Below are 20,297 nucleotides of genomic sequence, written 5' to 3' on the forward strand. Positions count from 1 at the left end.
TTACTTACAGCACTTGTTCCAGATCAGTGACTCTTTCCTGAACTGACTGTGGCACAGTCCATAAAATACACATAGCCAGACAGACATGAAACTATAGTTTCACGTACTAGATTACCTATAAGAAGGCAAAAAGTACACTGCTCTGTTTTAAAATCTTTTATTTATTCTGTGATGGGCTTGTAAACATAAATATGATAATGAATCCATGCAGTGCATACAGTAACCCAAGAATCATAATACCCAAAGCCCTCTGTATGTCTCATTCACTACAGTACAGTATGGAGATATTTTTCACATTGTACATAGATGTGTTCTATGTTTCTAAGGAAAGTTGATCTCACTGTGCAAAAAGAGGATCCTCTACATAAACAAGCAGTCACAGCATGTTTTAAAACTAGGAAAGTCAATATTTGGCACAATGCACCCAACTGCAATAAGGTATTTTAATGTAGTGGACACTACAGTATAGTGTTATAGTATTCTATGACAGCAAATGATTTGTAATTATACAATTCACTTCATACATGATACACACTGTTTACCATCAGCTTATCAGAAAAAACGAAAATAAAAGAGATGAAGCAAAGCAGAGATAGAAAGAGAGAAATAAAGACAGCTATAGCTTCAAAATACAAAGATCACTGATCCTCACAGCAACATATAAAGAGGATCAGGCTTGGATTATTTTCAATGCGCAAAAAAGAAACACCACGTGTGGCTCATAAATCTTAATGGGCTTATCTACTGTACTTTGTGGATAAAGGCTCTTTTACTGTAATACAGCGACCAGGCCATTTTAGAACCTGTTTTAAGTCTGTTAAAGCTTCCCCCAAGGGTGTAAAAATAACTGAAACATTTGATGGTCTCTGCTCTCACCATGGTTTTAATGGTGGATATTCACTGCTGCCATCTTATGTCAATATTCAATTATATCATAACCCCAGCCGTGCTTTGGTTTTGGCAAATGTCACAAAACTAATGTGTTACACATTATGGTGCATGTTGTAAAGTGAGCTATGATTGTGAGCAGAGCGCCACAAACTGTGTCGTACACACAGTTAGTTAGATCTCAATGCTGGAAGCCAGCCGCAGGCACAGGGATGACTCTGAGGGGATGTCCTGACGACTGATCTCGTTCCCATCCAGTCGCAGTGTCCGCAGTTTGGAGAAATTGGTCACATCCACAATGCTGCAGAAACTACCCAGAGTGAACTCTACAGCCGCAGGACAGAGTAAGAGGTGCTTACACAAGGAAGGCAGAATGAATAGTTTTTAAATAACATTTTATATATTATGCATTTTTACCTTTGATCTGGTTGGCTTGCAGATAGAGATGTTGCAGTGTGGTGCTGACTGGAGGGATTCTCTCCAGTTTGTTGAAGCTCAGGTCAAGCTCCACCAGCCCAGTCACGTTAAAGGTGTTGGGAGGGATACCCTTGTCTGTTAGCTGGTTGTGGGCCATCCTGACGTACTGCAGCTGTGTGAAACGGCCCAGGAAGCCCTCTGGTATAGAGTCAATGGAGTTGGACTCCAGGTAGAGCTGGTGCAGATGTTCAGGGAGAGCCTCTGGGACCTGGGATCAGTTGGTGAAAATATTGTGAGAGGAATGAAGATTCTCCTGCCATTTAATGGGACGTATGCAAACACACATATTACCTTTGTCAACTTGTTGCCACTGATGTCCAGCAGTGTGAGAGATTTCAGTGCCTTCAGTGATGTGCTCATGTCTGTGAGAGCATTGTCATGGAGATCCAGGATAGTGAGGTTATCCATTCCCTCTAGGTCTGCAGGTGTTACCTAGGCAACAGTGTAATAATTTTAAAGTCTAATGTCTCTGATGTAGGGCTAAAATAGTTAATGAGAATAGCGAGGGGCTCTGGATGACATTCATTCAATGCAAAGTGTTACCTTTTCAATCTTGTTATGATTAATTCTCAGGTCTCGCAGGGAGCGGGGGAGGTTGGGAGGAATACTGGTCAAATTGTTGTGTTGTACATACAAACGCTCCAGTCCTTCCAGCTTCAGAAATGCCTAAAAATGATGCGGAGAATGAACCACTCTCCAACATGTGCATGATAGTAAACTCAAAAGGAATCAAACCCACCATGAAAAGGTTTAAAGTCCAACCAAAAATCACATTTAGTCATCCCTTTTGCAGCCAAAAATAATGTCAGTGTTCTTTTAAATCTAAGTTTTTCGTTACTAAAAGGAAAGAAAAAAGGCCTTTGGGGAAATATCAGAAATATTCCTTTTCCCCTCTGGTGGGGTCGTGTTGGTGTCTGGCAGGCTGAGCCCCGGCAGGGGAACGAGTAACTGAATAAATAAACTTGTGCTGTAGCTCACAAGTCATGTCCGACATTGTGGTGTTAGTGGAATTGAAGAGTTAGGACCACACAAACGTCGAACCTGTGTGAAGAGATATTTGGAGGACATTAATTTACTGTTTAATGTGCTGCAGCTGAGCAGCTTATTAGCTTCTCACCAGGGAATGAAACAAGCCATTAATGTTTTGGGATTGTTTAGTAAAATAAGGTGCGGGACAGATAGGAGGGAGACTTAAGCAGGAAAGCTAATGTGGGTAGTTGTTCAAAGTCTGCCTTTTAGTCATTGTGACCATCAGGCTGGGATAGAATGGTGACATTTCTACTTTATGCACATATGGTTTAAAATGAAGCGATTTGATTGGCTGTATGGAAACATGTTTTCCACCTATGTAGACAGAGAAATAATCTCATTCCAACGAGTTAACACAAAAATAGGGGGGGCATCATGAAACCAAATAATATAAAATACTTTATACATGCCTCCCTTAAGGTTTCTGATTTTTCCTCAAAGGAAAACACAGGACAAGTGACTTATAGAGCAGATATGTATGCTGTAGCAGGGGAAAAAAACGTATAATTTCAGTCTTCATTTTTCAGACTTTAAAGTGCAGCATTTTAAAGAACATAAAAATCATCATTTTGTTCATGCACACATACAGCAATGTAACTTTTCCTTTGTAATTACACAACCTAATAGCCACCTGCCGGCCATCCGACGACCCTTTAGACCAGCATCACTGCAGCATAACTCGAGCTCACGTGTGTCTGGATCTGACTAAGACCAGATGTAGGTTTACCTTCTTGCCAATGGCTTCGGACATCAGCTGGTTATGGTGCATCATGAGCCAGACCAGATTGGTTGCATTGATCAAAGCTGAGTCTGGCACAGCCGTGATGGCATTGTTCTGGAGGTACAAGTACTTGACACGGGAGGGAATGGTTGGCATGGCCGTCAGGCCCCGCCCATCACAGTACATGGCAACAGGAAAGGAGGGGGGGCAGTCACACTCATCGGGGCACTCCCCTCCTGTGGTATCTGCCTGCATGGAACCAAAATAGTTCTGCCGGGTGTACAGCCAAGCGAAGGGGTCCCGTCCATGCGAGAGAGAGAGTGGAAGCAGGGCAGACAAGAGGAAGACAATCACCAGACGCATGGTCACAGTCGCACAAATCTTCACCGTAATCTAACAGGGATAAAGACAGAGAGACATGGCCATAATATTTAGAAAACAAATACTCTTTCACAAATTGACAAAATTGTTTTGTTAATGGGGCTATATTGACTGAATCTTTTAGACATTTTGAAACAGATACAGTTCAGAGTAAACTGATGGTAAAAAATGCATTCTTGTGCTGACCCTCTGTATGCACTAAAGGCAAATTCTGCTCTTATATGATATAAAGGTGCAGGATTTTTGCAAAAATAAATGATTAAAATCTTCATCAAGCCACCAAAACGTCAAAGCATAAACTTCGCAAAAGCATACTTACTCTCACACCTTTGGAGAACATGCTGCTATTCTTCAACCATATTTTTTTCTGATAAGCACAAAGCTAACCCCACTGTTATCATGTGGTGTTTAAATGAACAGTCAAAGGTGCAGTGAAGACACTGAACTTGTTTTGGAAATGTAACTGCCTGCAGAGAGGCACATTCTTAGGGGTCTTAATCCACAGGGAATCCAAAGAGCAAGCCCTGAAAAAAGGAAAAGCCTGGCCATGAATACCAGCTTTGTAGATGGTTTTCACTGCTGGCCCAGAATTGTGGGAAAATATCCAATAATGACCCTCTGATTTTGCAGAACCCCCCCTAAAAAAAAATGACTCTATCATCATGTGTTTATTTATGTCCTATAAGGTTTCATAGAAAGATACCACAGAGACAGACAGACACATGTTCACACACATGCATGTACATACAAACACACACAGACACACACCTACCTGATTAGAGAGAATGGCCCTCCTTGTCCCCTCTCTCTCTCAGAGTGTGCTCAGGAGTGGAGGGGACTCTGACAAACACTTTGTAAAAACCTTTCCTCCCCTCCCTGCTTTCCTCTCCATTCTGCCATCCCCCTCTCCACCCCTCTCTCTATGCCTTTACTGGAGGTTCCTTCTACCCCCTAATCCACCCTCCTGCACCCAATTTTGCTCATTCAGGCATGGCCCAGTGCACCTCACACCCCCAGTCTGGAGTCCCCTTTTCCACAAATTTGAGTGATGTGAGATGCAGTGGCTTTGAGGGATTGTTCCCATCTGTTTGCAGCATATTCAGTCCCTCTGAGCTGAAACCCACTCTGTCTTCACAGTATGCACCTCTGGCACTTTTAGCTCACTGGATCAAAAATGCTACATTATTTATCTTTTCAAAAAAGTGAACAATGCCACATGCCATCTATTGTTGTTACAGCACCTGAGGCAAAATCAAAGGAACCCCGGTGCAAGATTTTGCATCAAACGTGGGTATGAGTTGGTTTAGTGGCAGATTTTTTTTTAAATACATGGCTATGGTGAAAGGTGTCTGTAAAGGTATATCTCATAAGCGATATATTGCTGAAGATACTAAAGCTCTTCTTTGCAATTTGTCCAAGATCTTTCAAACATTATTTAGATCCATAGACTGCTAATGGATAACAAAACCTACTATAGTATTCACATGCTCTTTAGCCCACTTAGCAAAAATCTAAGGGGTGGATCCAACTTTTTCCATCCCTCTCCAACAACCTTACATCTTGTAAAGGGTTAAATGAAAACATATGTGACAGTCCTCTCCTGTTGTCTGTCTGATCTTAACGTGGGCCTCTTCCTGCCTCTCCATCTTCTCTTCGACATGAGCTCCATTTGAATCAGGGTTTTTCACTCACTTTTGTCTTTCATCTTTTCAAACGGCCGCTGATTCTCCAAACTATTTTATCCCTTTTTCCTCTCTCCAAATCATTGTCTGTTTCTTGTTATCATGTTGCCAGGTCTAATATGTGACAGTGGAAGAGTAGTTTGATTCTGTGCATTCAAATATTCAACACATGGATATATTCTCTGTGTTTGTGAAAAGTAACATAATGATGGTTGCTTCCTTTAGTCATGTTGACAACAAATCCATTTATTTGTGTTTCTTCCAGAGAGATCCGCATGCAGTCTATATATATATATGTATATATATATATATATAGTATTTTTTCCATCATTAGCCAGCATCTTCTGTGGTGTGGCCTGTTGACTTTGACTTTGCATACTCGCTTTCTTGCCAAGAGTTAGAAGAGAAGATCATTACCACTCTAATGTCTGTCTGATAAATATAATGCAAGAGCCAGGAGACATTTAGGGAGGGTAGGAAAATTATTTGGGAAGTGAGCTTGACTGAACCTTATGTTTGTCCTAGTAAAAAAGAAAAAAAAAAAAGAAAGAAAGCAGACCCTTTCCAGGGTTACGTATGTTTTCTTTTAACCCTCCTCTTGACTTAGAAAAAAACTGCAACGCCTTTCCCACAATATTTAAGAATAATAGGTAAATGGGCACAAATTGTCAAATTAAACTTTAATAACTTAATGGGAGTTCTAATGTGTGCCACCAGTGTACACTTAAAAAACACACATTCAGAGACAGAACTGTTCTCTGCATATGGCAAACTACACATTAATGAACCATGGCATAGATGAAAGTTGTCTTTTTGATGTAACTATTTATGTAACAATTAACAATATTCCAAAATTTAGGATAAAAAAAATAAACCCTCCCAGCCCTCCCAAAAAAGAGTGAGACTGTCCTATCTACAACCAAAAAGAAAAATTATAATACCATCTCCCTTTTGCGACCCCCCTCTCCAGTGCTAATAATTTTTGTACAGTCCCTTAGCCAGGCATAAAGACTGGAAACAGGCAAATAAAATCCAGTTACTAGCACCAGTGTAAAACTGACACATTACGGTTTTACAGGGGGTTACAATATGTGTCGGAACATTCCTTGGTTTGGTCGCAGTGGTTTCTGCAGGATGCATAGAAACCTTATGCTAAGCTGAGCTAACTGTGGCATCAGTTTTTTAATCCATGTCTTGGCAAGAACGAAAATTTTGAAATATAACTTTGTCCAAGGGCTGAATCGTCTCTGTGAGTGATCAAGGAGCAGTCCCGTCAACACTTGCCACAGCTACAGTATCTCTGAAGAAGCAGCGTATGTCTGGCCTAGTGCCTTACACATGTTGGTTAAGTTGGTTGTTACTTACTATAGCCATTCTTTCCGATGTTTGACAGTAAAAGGCTTTATACATCAAGAAAGTGAAGAATGGAGCAACCAGATGGCCACATTGCTTTACAGTGGCAGGATTAGGAAACTGTTTTTTGCTTTTCTGTGTATTCGCAGGCATCTGTGGACACCAGATGCGGCAGAAGAAACCTGTCAGTGCTCTGCCCAGATTTTTATATGGGTAATGGACTTATTTTTTCAACACAGCTTTATTTATCTCTAAATGGGTCAAAGGAGCTGTTTAAGTGTGAACTGAACCAGGATGAACTCCGACCCTTGGCTCATCACTGATGACTGACAAGCTTATGAGCCTTAAATACCTCTTGCAACACAACATCAAAGGCCTTTTTATATATGGTCGTTAAGTCGATAAACTCTGCAGTGATGTTTGTGTGTGTGTGACAAAGATAATTATCCGCATACACAAACAACATAAAGAAATGTGAAAGAGCGGTAAACAGAAGGTTCAGCAGTTATCATTCAGAGTCAGAGAAACTGATTCTCTGCTGACCAGGACTTCAAAGTTAGAGGCCGAGGTGGACTCTGCAGCCTCATACACACCCAACCCCCACCCATGTCCGTCTCCCAAGTCTTCTGTCTGGGTCATGAGCAGGGATCAGAAGATCAGAGGACCAGGCCCTTTCCACTCAAGCCGTGAACTCTTCACTGGAATGTCAGAGGAATTTTCATTCGGGAGATGCTTCTTTGGTTACTCACCAACAGAAAGAGACAAAAAAGCTACGACAAATATACCACAAACTACACAAAACATCTAGCCTTCTTCAGACCTTCAAATACATTTTCATCTCCAGCATGAAATCAAGTCAGCGAGGACAAAGACGCTTTGTTTGGCAGTATTTGTATTGGTCGAAATGAACTAAATTGTTTTTATTATGTATGTATGTACAGCAGTCAGATATTCTCTCATCTGGCTGCCAAACAGATTCATATGGGCCTAATAAATTTGCAAAATAGGATGAAGCCGAATTGACTGTCTTGTTAAAGCTTTCCTTGCCTCAGTCATTAATAGCTCATGATGCAATCTGTGGCAGTTTATCTTTTACTACATCATCCGTGTGTCCCTCTATACATCTCTTTAATGAATTAATTTCTGAAACACTAACTCTAACCTTAACTGTAACCATTACATGCCTAATTCCATTTTTACCCTTAGATTAACCAAAGAAAACAAGCCTTAACCTTATAATTTAATGGTTAACCTTATGGGAACCAGATTTTTGTCTTCACAAGGATTCAAAGATTTATACAAGAACACACACATGCACACACTCCGCAATTACCAGTTCAACAGCCATGGGTCCTCTTGACGTGTCCTCGACACCAAACTTTCTCACTTACTCTATGCCAAAGAAAATATACTGCATTATAACTTACATACAGAGATTGTTTAATTGCATAACATTACATTTGATTACATAAATAATACACATTCATACAGAAGATGCACACAGATCTGATCTTTGTAGTCCCTGGACAATGTGGCTCCTCAAGGTAACTTGAACCATGGCACCCCAGGGCACAGGGGCAGCATAAACCTTGCGATAGAAAGCAGATGTTCGTGTACACACACACACACACACACACACACACACAAATTGCACAGATGTTCCTGATTATGCCACGTCAAGCTTCTCATCTCTTTCTCAGACAGATAAAAGCATCAGCTTTTTATATATTTAAGTTGGTAACAATGTTAATTATGGGTCTAATCTAAATTTTGGTGTGGTCCTGTCAAAAATATGATTTAGCTGGTGTTGTATCTGCTGTGCTACACTGAAAAAGGAGATAATAATGATACACTGTAGGGTGTCATGCTGACCCAGTGGTCTAAGATGCACGCAACTGCAAGAACTGCAGTTCAACACCATGTTAAGGACATCTGTTGCATAACACTATAGTAAGAGTGACACTTACTGTCAATGTCAGTGTCAGGATGTCTTTGGCACCCTGAAAATACACTCATCTAAGAGCAGTACCATAATCACAACCCTGAAGTGAATATCAATACTAAAAGAATGAACATGGTTAAACAAAAAACAACATATGTCTTACAGTAATAACAAGGAGAGTTTAGCCTTATATTTCTTCATTCAGTCTGTGCAACTGTTATTATCTCTACATTAATACATTCCAGTTCTTAAATGGATATATGATTTATTGGTGTTAATGAGTTGTTAGCAAGTGTACAGTAAACATTAGCAAAGTACACCTTTACCTTAGTTTATTCCAACATGCAATAAGCTTGTACCTGCTGTGGATTACTGACGAAATAGAGCCCTCTAGTGGCAGTGAATGGAAATGTGGGAGACAAATGAGGGGAGCAGATGTGTGAATGAAATTATGTGAACTGGAAGAACAAGAGGTGGAAGAGGAAACAGACTGAAGACTTAATCTGTTTCCATTTCTAAAAGTAACATGTTGAACAAATAATGTCATCAATATCTAATTTCAGATGAATGTCAGCTAACAATTGACAAAACAATCCCACTTCAAAATCCACTTAGTAGCTGCTCTGAAAAACTGGAAGCTCACCAAAACACACACACACACAAATTGCACAGATGTTCCTGATTATGCCACGTCAAGCTTCTCATCTCTTTCTCAGACAGATAAAAGCATCAGCTTTTTATATATTTAAGTTGGTAACAATGTTAATTATGGGTCTAATCTAAATTTTGGTGTGGTCCTGTCAAAAATATGATTTAGCTGGTGTTGTATCTGCTGTGCTTCACTGAAAAAGGAGATAATAATGATACACTGTAGGGTGTCATGCTGACCCAGTGGTCTAAGATGCACGCAACTGCAAGAACTGCAGTTCAACACCATGTTAAGGACATCTGTTGCATAACACTATAGTAAGAGTGACACTTACTGTCAATGTCAGTGTCAGGATGTCTTTGGCACCCTGAAAATACACTCATCTAAGAGCAGTACCATAATCACAACCCTGAAGTGAATATCAATACTAAAAGAATGAACATGGTTAAACAAAAAACAACATATGTCTTACAGTAATAACAAGGAGAGTTTAGCCTTATATTTCTTCATTCAGTCTGTGCAACTGTTATTATCTCTACATTAATACATTCCAGTTCTTAAATGGATATATGATTTATTGGTGTTAATGAGTTGTTAGCAAGTGTACAGTAAACATTAGCAAAGTACACCTTTACCTTAGTTTATTCCAACATGCAATAAGCTTGTACCTGCTGTGGATTACTGACGAAATAGAGCCCTCTAGTGGCAGTGAATGGAAATGTGGGAGACAAATGAGGGGAGCAGATGTGTGAATGAAATTATGTGAACTGGAAGAACAAGAGGTGGAAGAGGAAACAGACTGAAGACTTAATCTGTTTCCATTTCTAAAAGTAACATGTTGAACAAATAATGTCATCAATATCTAATTTCAGATGAATGTCAGCTAACAATTGACAAAACAATCCCACTTCAAAATCCACTTAGTAGCTGCTCTGAAAAACTGGAAGCTCACCAAAACACACACACACACACACACACACACACACACACACACACACACACACACACACACACACACACACACACACACACACACACACACACACACACACACACACACACACACACACACACACACACACACACACACACACACACACACACACACACACACAAACAGAAAACCCATACACACACTCATAACTTCCCTCGTAAGTGGGAAGTCCTTATAGTGGTCAGAAAAAGTGAAAATGTGAACGTCTACGTTTAATGTCAAATATCTTAAGATACGAAGTCAAACAAAGGCTACTGTTTTAAAATGATTACTTTTTCAAATATTGTAAAAATATATAACATTTGTATGCCCTTATTTGATAGGGACAGTGAAGACAGAGAGGAAATGTGGGGAAAGAGAGTAGGGGAATGACATGCAGCAAATGGTCACGCTGGCCAGGAGTCAACGCTGGGACTTGCTACTCAGATTTATGCCCATGTGATATGCAACCTAACCATTGGACTATCAGGTAACCCCCAAACCCTGCTTTTAAGATGTACAAGTGATGCAGAGCATGAGAGCAGGTGGAAAATTGTATGTGTAGATATAGATTTGTATTTTGTGGATTCATTTCTTAATTTACATGTAAGCACTCAGATGTTTTCTGTTTGGATTTTGATCCTGTATTTCTGTAATTTGTGCTTGTTGGTTTTTAGATGTGGGCATGTTTGTTTGTTGCAGGCTTTCCTTGCATTGGCCTTTCTAGAGACTCTATTTCTATGTCCTGCAGATTGATGGCTCTCACTGATTTGAAACACCTGTCCTCGCTGGGATAAATTTCACTCAGGCGGCTGTTGATATTTATAATATTAAATAAATGACTACATAACATTGTTGTGCGTGTGTCTTTTCCCATTCTTTCTTTGACATCTGCCTGTGAGCCAGCACTTTGCTGGAATAGATTTGGCTTTTCCCTCAGTTTTTCTTTGAGTAACACTCCATCAGCTCCAGGGGGTGTTGTCTGTATCACTTACCACAGACCTTCCTGCAGAAACTATCAGACTTTTTAGTTGCTTGTGGGCAGCTGAGGAACTGGCCCCACTCAAAAACTTCATTCAGATTTGGGAGGTGGGAGCCTATCCCAGCACGCACTGGGCAAGAAGGAATTGCATTATTACAGTGTTAATCATCATAACCCATCTTTACAGCACTTTTAAAAAACATTTTAATGTGACAATAAATGAAAGAAAAAAATTACAAAAGAACTTTGCACGATTACTGAGAAAATATTAATTCAACATAAGTATTCATTCCAGGTAGCAATGACTTTATGTGTGAGTGAGGTGAACATCTATGTGTAGAGAACATAATGTTTCACTGAAAGGTGTTATTCTGAGGCAGAGGGATCAGAGCCAACAGTGGATGGAAGGGGACCCTTTCCATTTCCTTCTCCTGTTTATGAGTAAACCAGACAGAGACAGAGCAGACCACAGAGTGTGTGCTGCTGTTGACACACTGTGTCCCAGCTCTTGTTCATGTTTCCAGAAACCCTCACTCAACCGGTTAGAAATTAGTTGTAAAAACATAACACTGTTTAACAAGAAATCTTACCGATGAGGAAGAACAGGAAATGGAAAAGGTAACACAGATTGAGAAAGCTACTATTTTCTTTCCTTTCCAATGACAATCGGATTACAATGTTACTTGGTCGGCCGGTCCACCACTTTGGTCCTGGCTGAAATAGCTCAACAACTATTAGATAGATTGCTATGAACATTTGTACAGAAATTTGTGGTCTTCAGGGGATGAATTCTACGGACTTTGGTGATCTCCAAAGTCAAATTTTTGGTTTTTAGCGAAATGTCTTAAGAGCTATTGGATGGGTTGACATGGAATCGGTTCACATTCATGGCGCCCAGACGATGTGTCCTCATGACCTTAGTGATCCCTTGACTTTTCATAAAGCGCCACTAGCAGCTCAAATTCATGATTGATCCAGTTAAATATCTCAACATTTACCAAATGGACTGGCACAAAACTTTCTACAGACATACGTAGTTGCCAGACATTGAATCCTACTGACTATGGTGATCCCTTGACTTTGTCCACTCACGCCACCATAAGGTTTGTGGTTAGTTTACTATCTCAGCTATTGAATGTATTGCCATAAAATTAGGTACATTCATTTTCCCCAGGATGAATTGTAACCACTTCATCAACATGGGTTTGGTAAACATGGTGAACATAATACCTGCTAAACATCAGCATGTTAGTACTGTCATTCTGAGAATGTAAGCATGCTGATGCTAGCATTAAGCCCAAAGCACCACTATGCATTAGTCTTGTTTTTTGGTGTTTCATAAGTAATTTCTAGAATTTGTTTCTTTTATGACACAAAAGCTGTCAAACATCACAAATCTTCTTCTGGAAACCTATTATTAACAACTTGCAGGTGGTGTAAGTGGCACGTGTACCTGAACTGCACACACGTATTCCTTTGTATTGTCCTCTTGATTGCCTGCACATTCATAAACTGCATGTTTAATTAACAATAAACTGCTGCAGAAGCCTATACCACACACAGAGAAAGAGGGGGAGTTACATTTACAGTAAAGCACATGTTCTTTTTGTGGTTTATGGTTAAAAGAAAATGCTCCATCACCCCCCCATCCAAAAAAAAAACACACAGGCACTTATTATGTTATAAATCTGGCTGAACTCTATTGTGGATGTCTTTCTGTATGTTTTTCCTAGAGGGTGTGCTTTTCATTGTCTTATAAGGGAATAGTGTCCGCTCTTTTCCCTCTTGTTCACCACATTGCCTCTTTTCTCAGCGTGATCACCTCATTTTTGGGGGAAGAGGAATCTGGAATCGTTTTCCTCTGCTCTGCTCAGAGGCTTGCAAGAAGTTCCTTCCTTCAATATGCGCACACACACACACACACACACACACACACACACACACATACAAGCGAGCGTACACACACACACACACACACACACACACACACACACACACACACACACACACACACACACACACACACACACGCAGTCAAACACACAGATTGACACAGGTGCACAAACAAAGACACACACATATAAACACAGAATGGTCTCTTTGGCTCCCCAGGTACTTTGTTGCTTGAATGCCTCCAAGCAGACCACATACTGTACACCACCTCACACACACACACACACACACACACACACACACACACACACACACACACACACACACACACAAGATGATATTCTCGAATGCTGATCAAAATGTTTCTCATATTAGCTGAAAGCTCTGTACCTGCAGAATCCAAACTGATCCCTTGCCCTCATTTGGTGTCTTTCCTCCTCCTTCCCTCCTATAGCAGTCCTTGTCAGTCTTTTCGTGTATTTGTTGTGCATCTCCATGGTACAAGCAAACATGTTTCCACCAAATGCTGTGAGTTCAACAGTTACCGAGGGCTGAGAGAAGGGAAAAGAAAGAAGTGAGTGAGGGAAGATTATGAAGGAGGTCTGGGGTCTGGGATGTGGCCAGCGTTTGAAGAAGGGGAATGTGTCAGACAGTAGGTAAACATTGCTGCTAGCTTGAAAACACACACGTGTACGCACGCGCACATACACACTCACACTCTCTCTCTCTCTCTCACACACACACACACACACACACACACACACACACACACACACACACACACACACACACACACACACACACACACACACTTTGTTCCTTCCGTTCTGAGGTTAGGGAAGGTCTCACTGGAAATTTTAAACAACTTGTCTCCGCTCTCTAGCTACTGATCATCAGGTATGTGTTTGTTTGTTGTTTGTTTCTTGTCTGCTTCCATTTCTTCTCTGTGCAAGGCAGGAAAAACTGGAAATGATCAACACCACAACGTGTGCCTCTTTGATTCCAGTTTGAGTTCAGTTTGATTTCAGTTTCAGGTTTGATGAGGCATGATTGCATAATACAGCTAATATCTTGGCAACATGTATTACAGTGCAGCATGAGATTTACTGTAAGCCTGGAATTGTACATGAGAAAGGCAGAATGTAACATTGTTAACATGCTGATCAAATCAAACTTCCTGATGATGCAAATCTGTCTTACTAACTAACTGAGAGTCTCAGTGTGTGTTTGTGTGTGTACTTGCATATCTGCTTTGTTGGCATTACTGTAACTATCTACAGCTGTGCGCGCAGGGAAACAAAATAAATTCTTCCTTCTCATGCTCAGTTTCATTGCAAAGAAATGAGTATGCAAAAACAACCATCTTAGTTTGAGCTGCATTCCAAACAGCGGTGCACAATTTCCATTCATTTAATAGTGATTTACTTATTCATGGCATAAGGAGAGGGGCTGCCATAAAAAAAGTTGATGCTGTTTGAACTCACACTGAAACCATTTCAATAACGATTTTCAATGCTTCAGATGACTAACAGTTTTTCCTTTTCACATTCAATGACTCTTTAAAGTCCAAGGGTTGCGTCAGTTCTTAAAGGGGTACTCCAGCTATTTACTGTAGTGTTGAAGTTCCATTGAGATGTCCACAGACAGATTAAACAAGACTAATGCTCTACAGCCATGCTACCAACTCTGTGAGGCTGTACTGGCATGTTAGCCTTTCAACAGCTGCTAATTTAGCATTAAACACAAATTACAGTTGAGGCTGATGGGACTATCATTAGTCTTTGGACATAAACCAAACTACTGGACAAATTGAAACTTTGACTTGAGGGTGGCGCTAGAGAAAAAAAACATAAGGGATCATCAAAGTTATTACAATTCATCCTGAGGTGGACATGAATATCTGTATTGATTTTTATGGCAATCCATCTAGTAGATTTCAAGATGTTTTAGTGGATAAGTGAAAACTCTGGTGGTACTAGGAGTAACGTCAGAACATCACCAATCCATTAGGATTCATCCTCAGGGAAATATGAATGTCTGTACAAAATCTGTGCAATGCATCTACTAGTTGTTGAGATATTTCAGTCTGGACTGAAGTGGTGGACTGACCAACCATCAGACAGACCAACATTGGTATCCCTAGAGAGAGATAGCATGTTTCACTGGACTCTCCCTGCCCACGTCAGACTCCAAACTCAGTGCCCCAAGACTTTCTGTTAAAAATGTGTTGTTCCCATGCCAAAGCCAAGACATCCATGTGATATCATTAAAGACATTTTCTCAATCTCGACAGAGCTCTTCCAGAACTACAAAAGACATTATACAACTTTTATAGGCTTATAGTAATAAAATGACTTTGACATGTAAAATTTGCAGCGTTCCCTTTTAACACCTTTATCACCTTTTTTAATTTGCAGGATTGCATATCTCACCAGCTGTCTCCATGGCTCTCCTGCACCGTGCCGTGTTGGTGCTGCTGTGTGTTTTTCGCTCTGCCTCGGCCACTGTCATAGATGACATGGACTTCGGAGGTGTTCCTCTGTGGATTAACCGCCTGCTTGGTGAGCCCAGTGTGCTCAGCCTGCAGGGTCGGATGGACCCAGCCTGGTTCCGAGCTAACAATCCGCAGGCCTGCCCTCAGCAATGTGACTGCCCCATCCATTGGCCCACAGCACTGTACTGTGACCACAGAGGCTTGGCAGACATCCCTGACAGCCTGCCGGACAGAACTCAATACCTGTTTCTACAGGTAAGAAAAAGACTGACACAGGCACTGAGCGTGTTTGATCTTTACTATGGTCTGTAACTAACCTACAATGGTTTTCATTTCATGCTCACGTTGTACAGATCCCATAGTAACTGACCTCCACTGTGCTACACTGTATATCTTTTATTTTAAGTGGAAGTGTGAAAAGACAAAATCCATCAGGCAATGATTTCTGTCGATTCCAGGGCAACATCATCTCGTCCCTGTCCTCCTCTGTCCTGGCCAACATTACTGGGCTGCGCTGGCTCATCCTGGACCACAACCAGCTGCAGAGCGACAAGCTGGACCAGGCCATCCTGCAGAACCAGACCCGGCTGTGCTACTTGTTTGCCAACCACAACCACCTGAGTTCAGTGCCCAGTATGCTACCAGAAGGACTCAAGCAGCTTAGACTGGCCCACAATCAAATCAGCAGCATCAGCCCTGGAGCTTTCCAGAACCTGCACAACCTGACGCTGCTGCTGCTGCAGGGAAACAGACTGCAAACCATCACAGAGGGAGACCTCAAAGGTAGTGTAATGTATCATTTCCTTCCTTTAAACAGGCATTGTACACCTCTTGACATACTTGGTATTGAAAGTGAGGAAGAACAGCACAACTTTATCCTGTTGTTGTGTACCTGTTCATGTCATGCAAAAAACACAGCAAACAAATATTTTAAAAAGGATTTCCATTACTTGGAAAGTGGCACTTTCTACATGTTTGTCCTTTGGTTATTGTCTACTAGTGTCCATTATACACAAGTTTTACATAGCTATTAGGCTGATTCGAGATAAGGGGTTGTCTAATTCAACAGTGATTTGATTTCATATCTATCAGGTAATACTGTATGTAATGCATCATAAAATCTCACATTCTGTCCACTACTTTTAAAATATAAAACAGCTGTTCGAATGGAAATTAAGCCAATTATAATAACATTTAAACAGCTGTAAAGAATAACTTTTCTTAAAGGCAAAGCTTAACAACAGCTCAGTATGCTTGGACAGTAGTCAGTAATAATATTTTAATGAAAACTGTGAGGAACTCATAGATACAACTGACTTTCAAACCTCAAATCAATGCATAGTGATACATCAGTGATTGCCCCTATAAAAACATGATACCAGTCTGGTATATCTGGGCCTCTTTCTCTAACGTCAGTTTTTAAAAACATCTTCAAAGTGAGAAAGGTCAATTAGATTTGCAACGTTTTGTTTCACTGATTAGGCCTACATCTCACAATCCTGATCTTTGACCCTCTTACTGCTCTGAACAGCATGACTATATACTTGCATTTCAGTGTACACATTGAAAATGTGTGGACTCATCCTATCTGTCACACACTTTTCTAAGTATTAATTTTTTCATATTTGTTTGTGTTTTTATCCCCTGTCATTGTCTTGCAGGTCTGGTCAGTTTGAATTTGTTGGACCTCAGGGGGAATTTGTTCTCATCTGTCCCCAGACATTTACCTCCTTCTGTCCAGCAGCTGTATCTGTCCAATAACTCTCTCTCTGGTCTGGATAAGGACAGTTTTGTGGGGCTCCTCAATCTTAAGTACCTCCGTCTAAGTCGCTGTGGTTTGCAGAGCAGTGGCGTCCACTCACTGGTCTTCAACTTCTCCAGCTTGTTGGAATTGGACCTTTCTTATAACAAACTTACTACCATTCCCACAATCCCGACCACCCTGCGGTACCTCTACCTGGAGGCCAATGAAATACACGGTGGGGTGCATACATACAGAAAGAAAATGTATGCATATACAAACAGATGCAGTCGACTATCACACTGTGAATGTAGAGGTGTCACTGACAGGGAAATGCTATTTTCTCACACGTGTGCACTTTCATACATTTTTAAAGTACAGTATTAGGGAGTTATGTGGGTGATCACCTGGGGAGGTCTGACACCCAAACAGTGCTGTGAGGGAGAAAAAGAAATGTGAAGAATTTGACAAGAACTCCAAAGAAACCTGCATTATCCCCAGCCGCCTCGAACATTGCCGGCCCTCTTCATTGCATGCGGACACAGTATGGGCTGGGGTTGGGTAACTAGCAGGCGAGGCAAGTCAGAGATGGAGGAAGAGCGAGAATGAAGGGAGAGGAGGGGCTCAGAGGGAGACATGGAAAGAAATGAAGCGAAAAGAAGGTGGAGGAGAGAAAAGGGGAGGGAATATTAGGTGGTTGGAGTAAGGAAAAGTAGGCTAGTAAAGAAGCAAGGAGAGTGGTATGAAAACATCTGTGATGGATTCAGAGGTAAGAGTGAGCCAGATGAGCCAGAAGCACATGCTGTTCCCCTCTTCAGTCTCCCCTCTCCTCTCTCTCTGCTACCCATCACGCTGGCCTTGTTTTTTTTTTTTTTTTTGACAGATGGGATTTGTATCACAATGCAGCGGCCTTTTAGCCTGGAGCTGCTTTTTGACTCACATGACTATCCAGCAGCAATGACTTGGTGTTCAGTTTTGGCTCAAAGGGAAAATGTGCTCTTGTTTGTCAGTGTATGATGCAGCAGACAGCCGCATACCAACGAGACAGACAGACGGCAAAATACTCCCACAATAACACACACCTCATCGTCTAGCTAGCAGCCTTACAGCTACCATGGTTCCTGTCTGCCAAAGCCTACAGTCTGAGCTGAGAGACACTCTACTACTGAAATGAAGAGTGGAAGCAAAAGAGGGTGTTGTAGTTTTTTCCTGCTTACGTTTTCACCACAGCATCTGCAAGACATCTAATGGTAAATGCAGACTCTATGAGAATAAGAGGGACATTTGTAGACCTCAGATAAGAAAAGTAACTGAAGCGCTTCTTCTTAAGAATTCAGACAGGATGAGCATATGGTACATGATGTGAAATCAAAGCTCTCTGGACTGGTTTAGTATCTACAATGTTTTGACAAGACAGCAGTACGGCTGTCACTTAGGTGAATACTGAGTGTCTAATAATAAATGTGGTCTGTGTATTTTTTAAAAAGCCTGCCTGTTTTCTGTCTGTTGACCACAGAGTTCAACTTGACCAGTTTCTGCAGAGAGGTGGGACCTCTGTCCTACTCCAGGATGAAGATCCTACGATTGGATGGAAACAAAATGTCCTACCAACAGCTGCCATCTGACTGGGTCTTCTGCCTGCGGGTGCTTGAAAGTATTTACATCTGACCCTGCCCAAAATTAGGATTACTGTATGTGACTGGCCACCCTCATCTAGTGATACAAAGAAAAAAAAATGATTCAAGTTGAGATTTTTGCTTTGATAGCCAACTCTTCCTTTGTGAACTCAAATAATTCAGCCTTAAATTTAGAGAACAGAGAAGAAGAATTTAATTCGTTAGGTCTTCAATATGTAGGCACACAGCCAGGCGCTGAAGGGAAAACTGACCTTCAAAAGATGACAAAGCTTGAACACGTACATGAACTAGTGTTATTTTATCGTAATGCTAAAGGTTCTGATCAAAACATTTCTCATACCAACAGTACCTTCCCATGGGTTTCTCTCTCTCATTCCATCTTTTCCAAGTTCAGCCTCAGCGGGGTTCTACATCTGTGTGTTATTACTGAATAGGAACTGTGACAAACCCTCTTATTTCTGACTGTACAGAATATTGGGCTCTGGTTAAAGTGAGCTGTCTTAGGGCAAAGGGAAATATGTATGAATGGCACAATTCAGTAACTTTCCCTTGAGAGAATCTGACTGAGTTAGCTGGATAGTGTAAAAAAGCCACACCAGTCCACTGCTGGAACCAGGTGAAGAATGAAAATGTTATGACGCAACTGCTGAAAATCTTCAAATCTTTCTCAAAACAACTTTCAACATTACATTATTAACATTTAATATTCAACCTTGATTTGTCAAGCTCTTTTCCATGTTTTTAAATTTGAAACTTTATTCTTAATAATAAAGAAAGGTAGCATTGATAAAGTATGCAAAAAGCAAACAGTAAACCAGTAATCCAAATGCAAAATACGCATACTAAATACAGCAAGGATGTGATGGGATATGATGCCTACTATGGAAGACTCAAAATGCTTATATAAAAACAAATCAGACAAAGTTAAATGCAAAACACAGTATTGTATCTATGTTTTTTTTATACATTATATATTTACTGTGTCATAATCAAATGAAAAATGTACAATTATTTCCTTTTTTCTGTAATAACTGAATTTATAGTTTTCCATTGTGACATGAAAAACAATCAATTACCCAATCACAGCTTTTAAATCTTCCATAGTCTACAGTATGGACAGAACCAATAATTGGTATGCTGTGTACTGTATAAACTACAAAATGCACTCAGAAGAGCGCAGACCTCCACTGTCAAAGAACATATACCAGACTTTAGAGGAAAAAATTCAAACTCATCGTAAATGATCCAGAACTGCCACAAAATTGAATGCGTTCTTCCATGGCCCATTTTCCATCCCTCAACCAAGTTCGGTGCAAATTGGTTCAGTAGTTTTTCGCATAATCCGGCTGACAAATAAACCAATAAACAAACCAACAGACACATGTGTTTACATAACCTCCTTGGCGGAGGTAACAACAAGTGGGTATGTACGTTATAGAGAGAGGGCATTATGGA

General features: G+C 40.7%; 2 protein-coding genes across 3 annotated transcripts; one reads left to right on the forward strand and one right to left on the reverse strand.

Moving 5' to 3' along the window:
- Window positions 1-223: 223 nt before the first annotated feature.
- fmoda (fibromodulin a) lies at window positions 224-13,493 on the reverse strand. The gene is made up of 6 exons (XM_040115724.1): window positions 13,361-13,493; window positions 3,122-3,508; window positions 1,909-2,031; window positions 1,657-1,797; window positions 1,306-1,573; window positions 224-1,214 (listed from the first exon to the last, which is right to left on the reverse strand). The coding sequence occupies exons 2-6, from the start codon at window positions 3,476-3,478 to the stop codon at window positions 1,063-1,065; spliced, it is 1,041 nt and encodes a 346-aa protein (XP_039971658.1). The 5' UTR covers window positions 3,479-3,508; window positions 13,361-13,493; the 3' UTR covers window positions 224-1,062.
- Window positions 13,494-13,526: 33 nt separating this feature from the next.
- Window positions 13,527-19,766, forward strand: zgc:113307 (uncharacterized protein LOC553753 homolog). Of its 2 annotated transcripts, none has more exons than XM_040115909.1 (5): window positions 13,527-13,622; window positions 15,388-15,719; window positions 15,923-16,247; window positions 17,126-17,443; window positions 18,722-19,766. In XM_040115909.1, exons 1-5 carry the CDS (start codon window positions 13,562-13,564, stop codon window positions 18,871-18,873), a joined length of 1,188 nt encoding a protein of 395 aa, XP_039971843.1. In that variant the 5' UTR covers window positions 13,527-13,561; the 3' UTR covers window positions 18,874-19,766. The 2 variants fall into 2 exon arrangements, with proteins under 2 accessions (XP_039971843.1, XP_039971844.1); XM_040115910.1 differs by lacking the exon at window positions 13,527-13,622 and adding an exon at window positions 13,790-13,867.
- Window positions 19,767-20,297: the final 531 nt, after the last annotated feature.

Source organism: Xiphias gladius, chromosome 21, assembly GCF_016859285.1.
Source record: "Xiphias gladius isolate SHS-SW01 ecotype Sanya breed wild chromosome 21, ASM1685928v1, whole genome shotgun sequence".
NCBI classification, from domain to species: Eukaryota; Metazoa; Chordata; class Actinopteri; order Istiophoriformes; family Xiphiidae; genus Xiphias; species Xiphias gladius.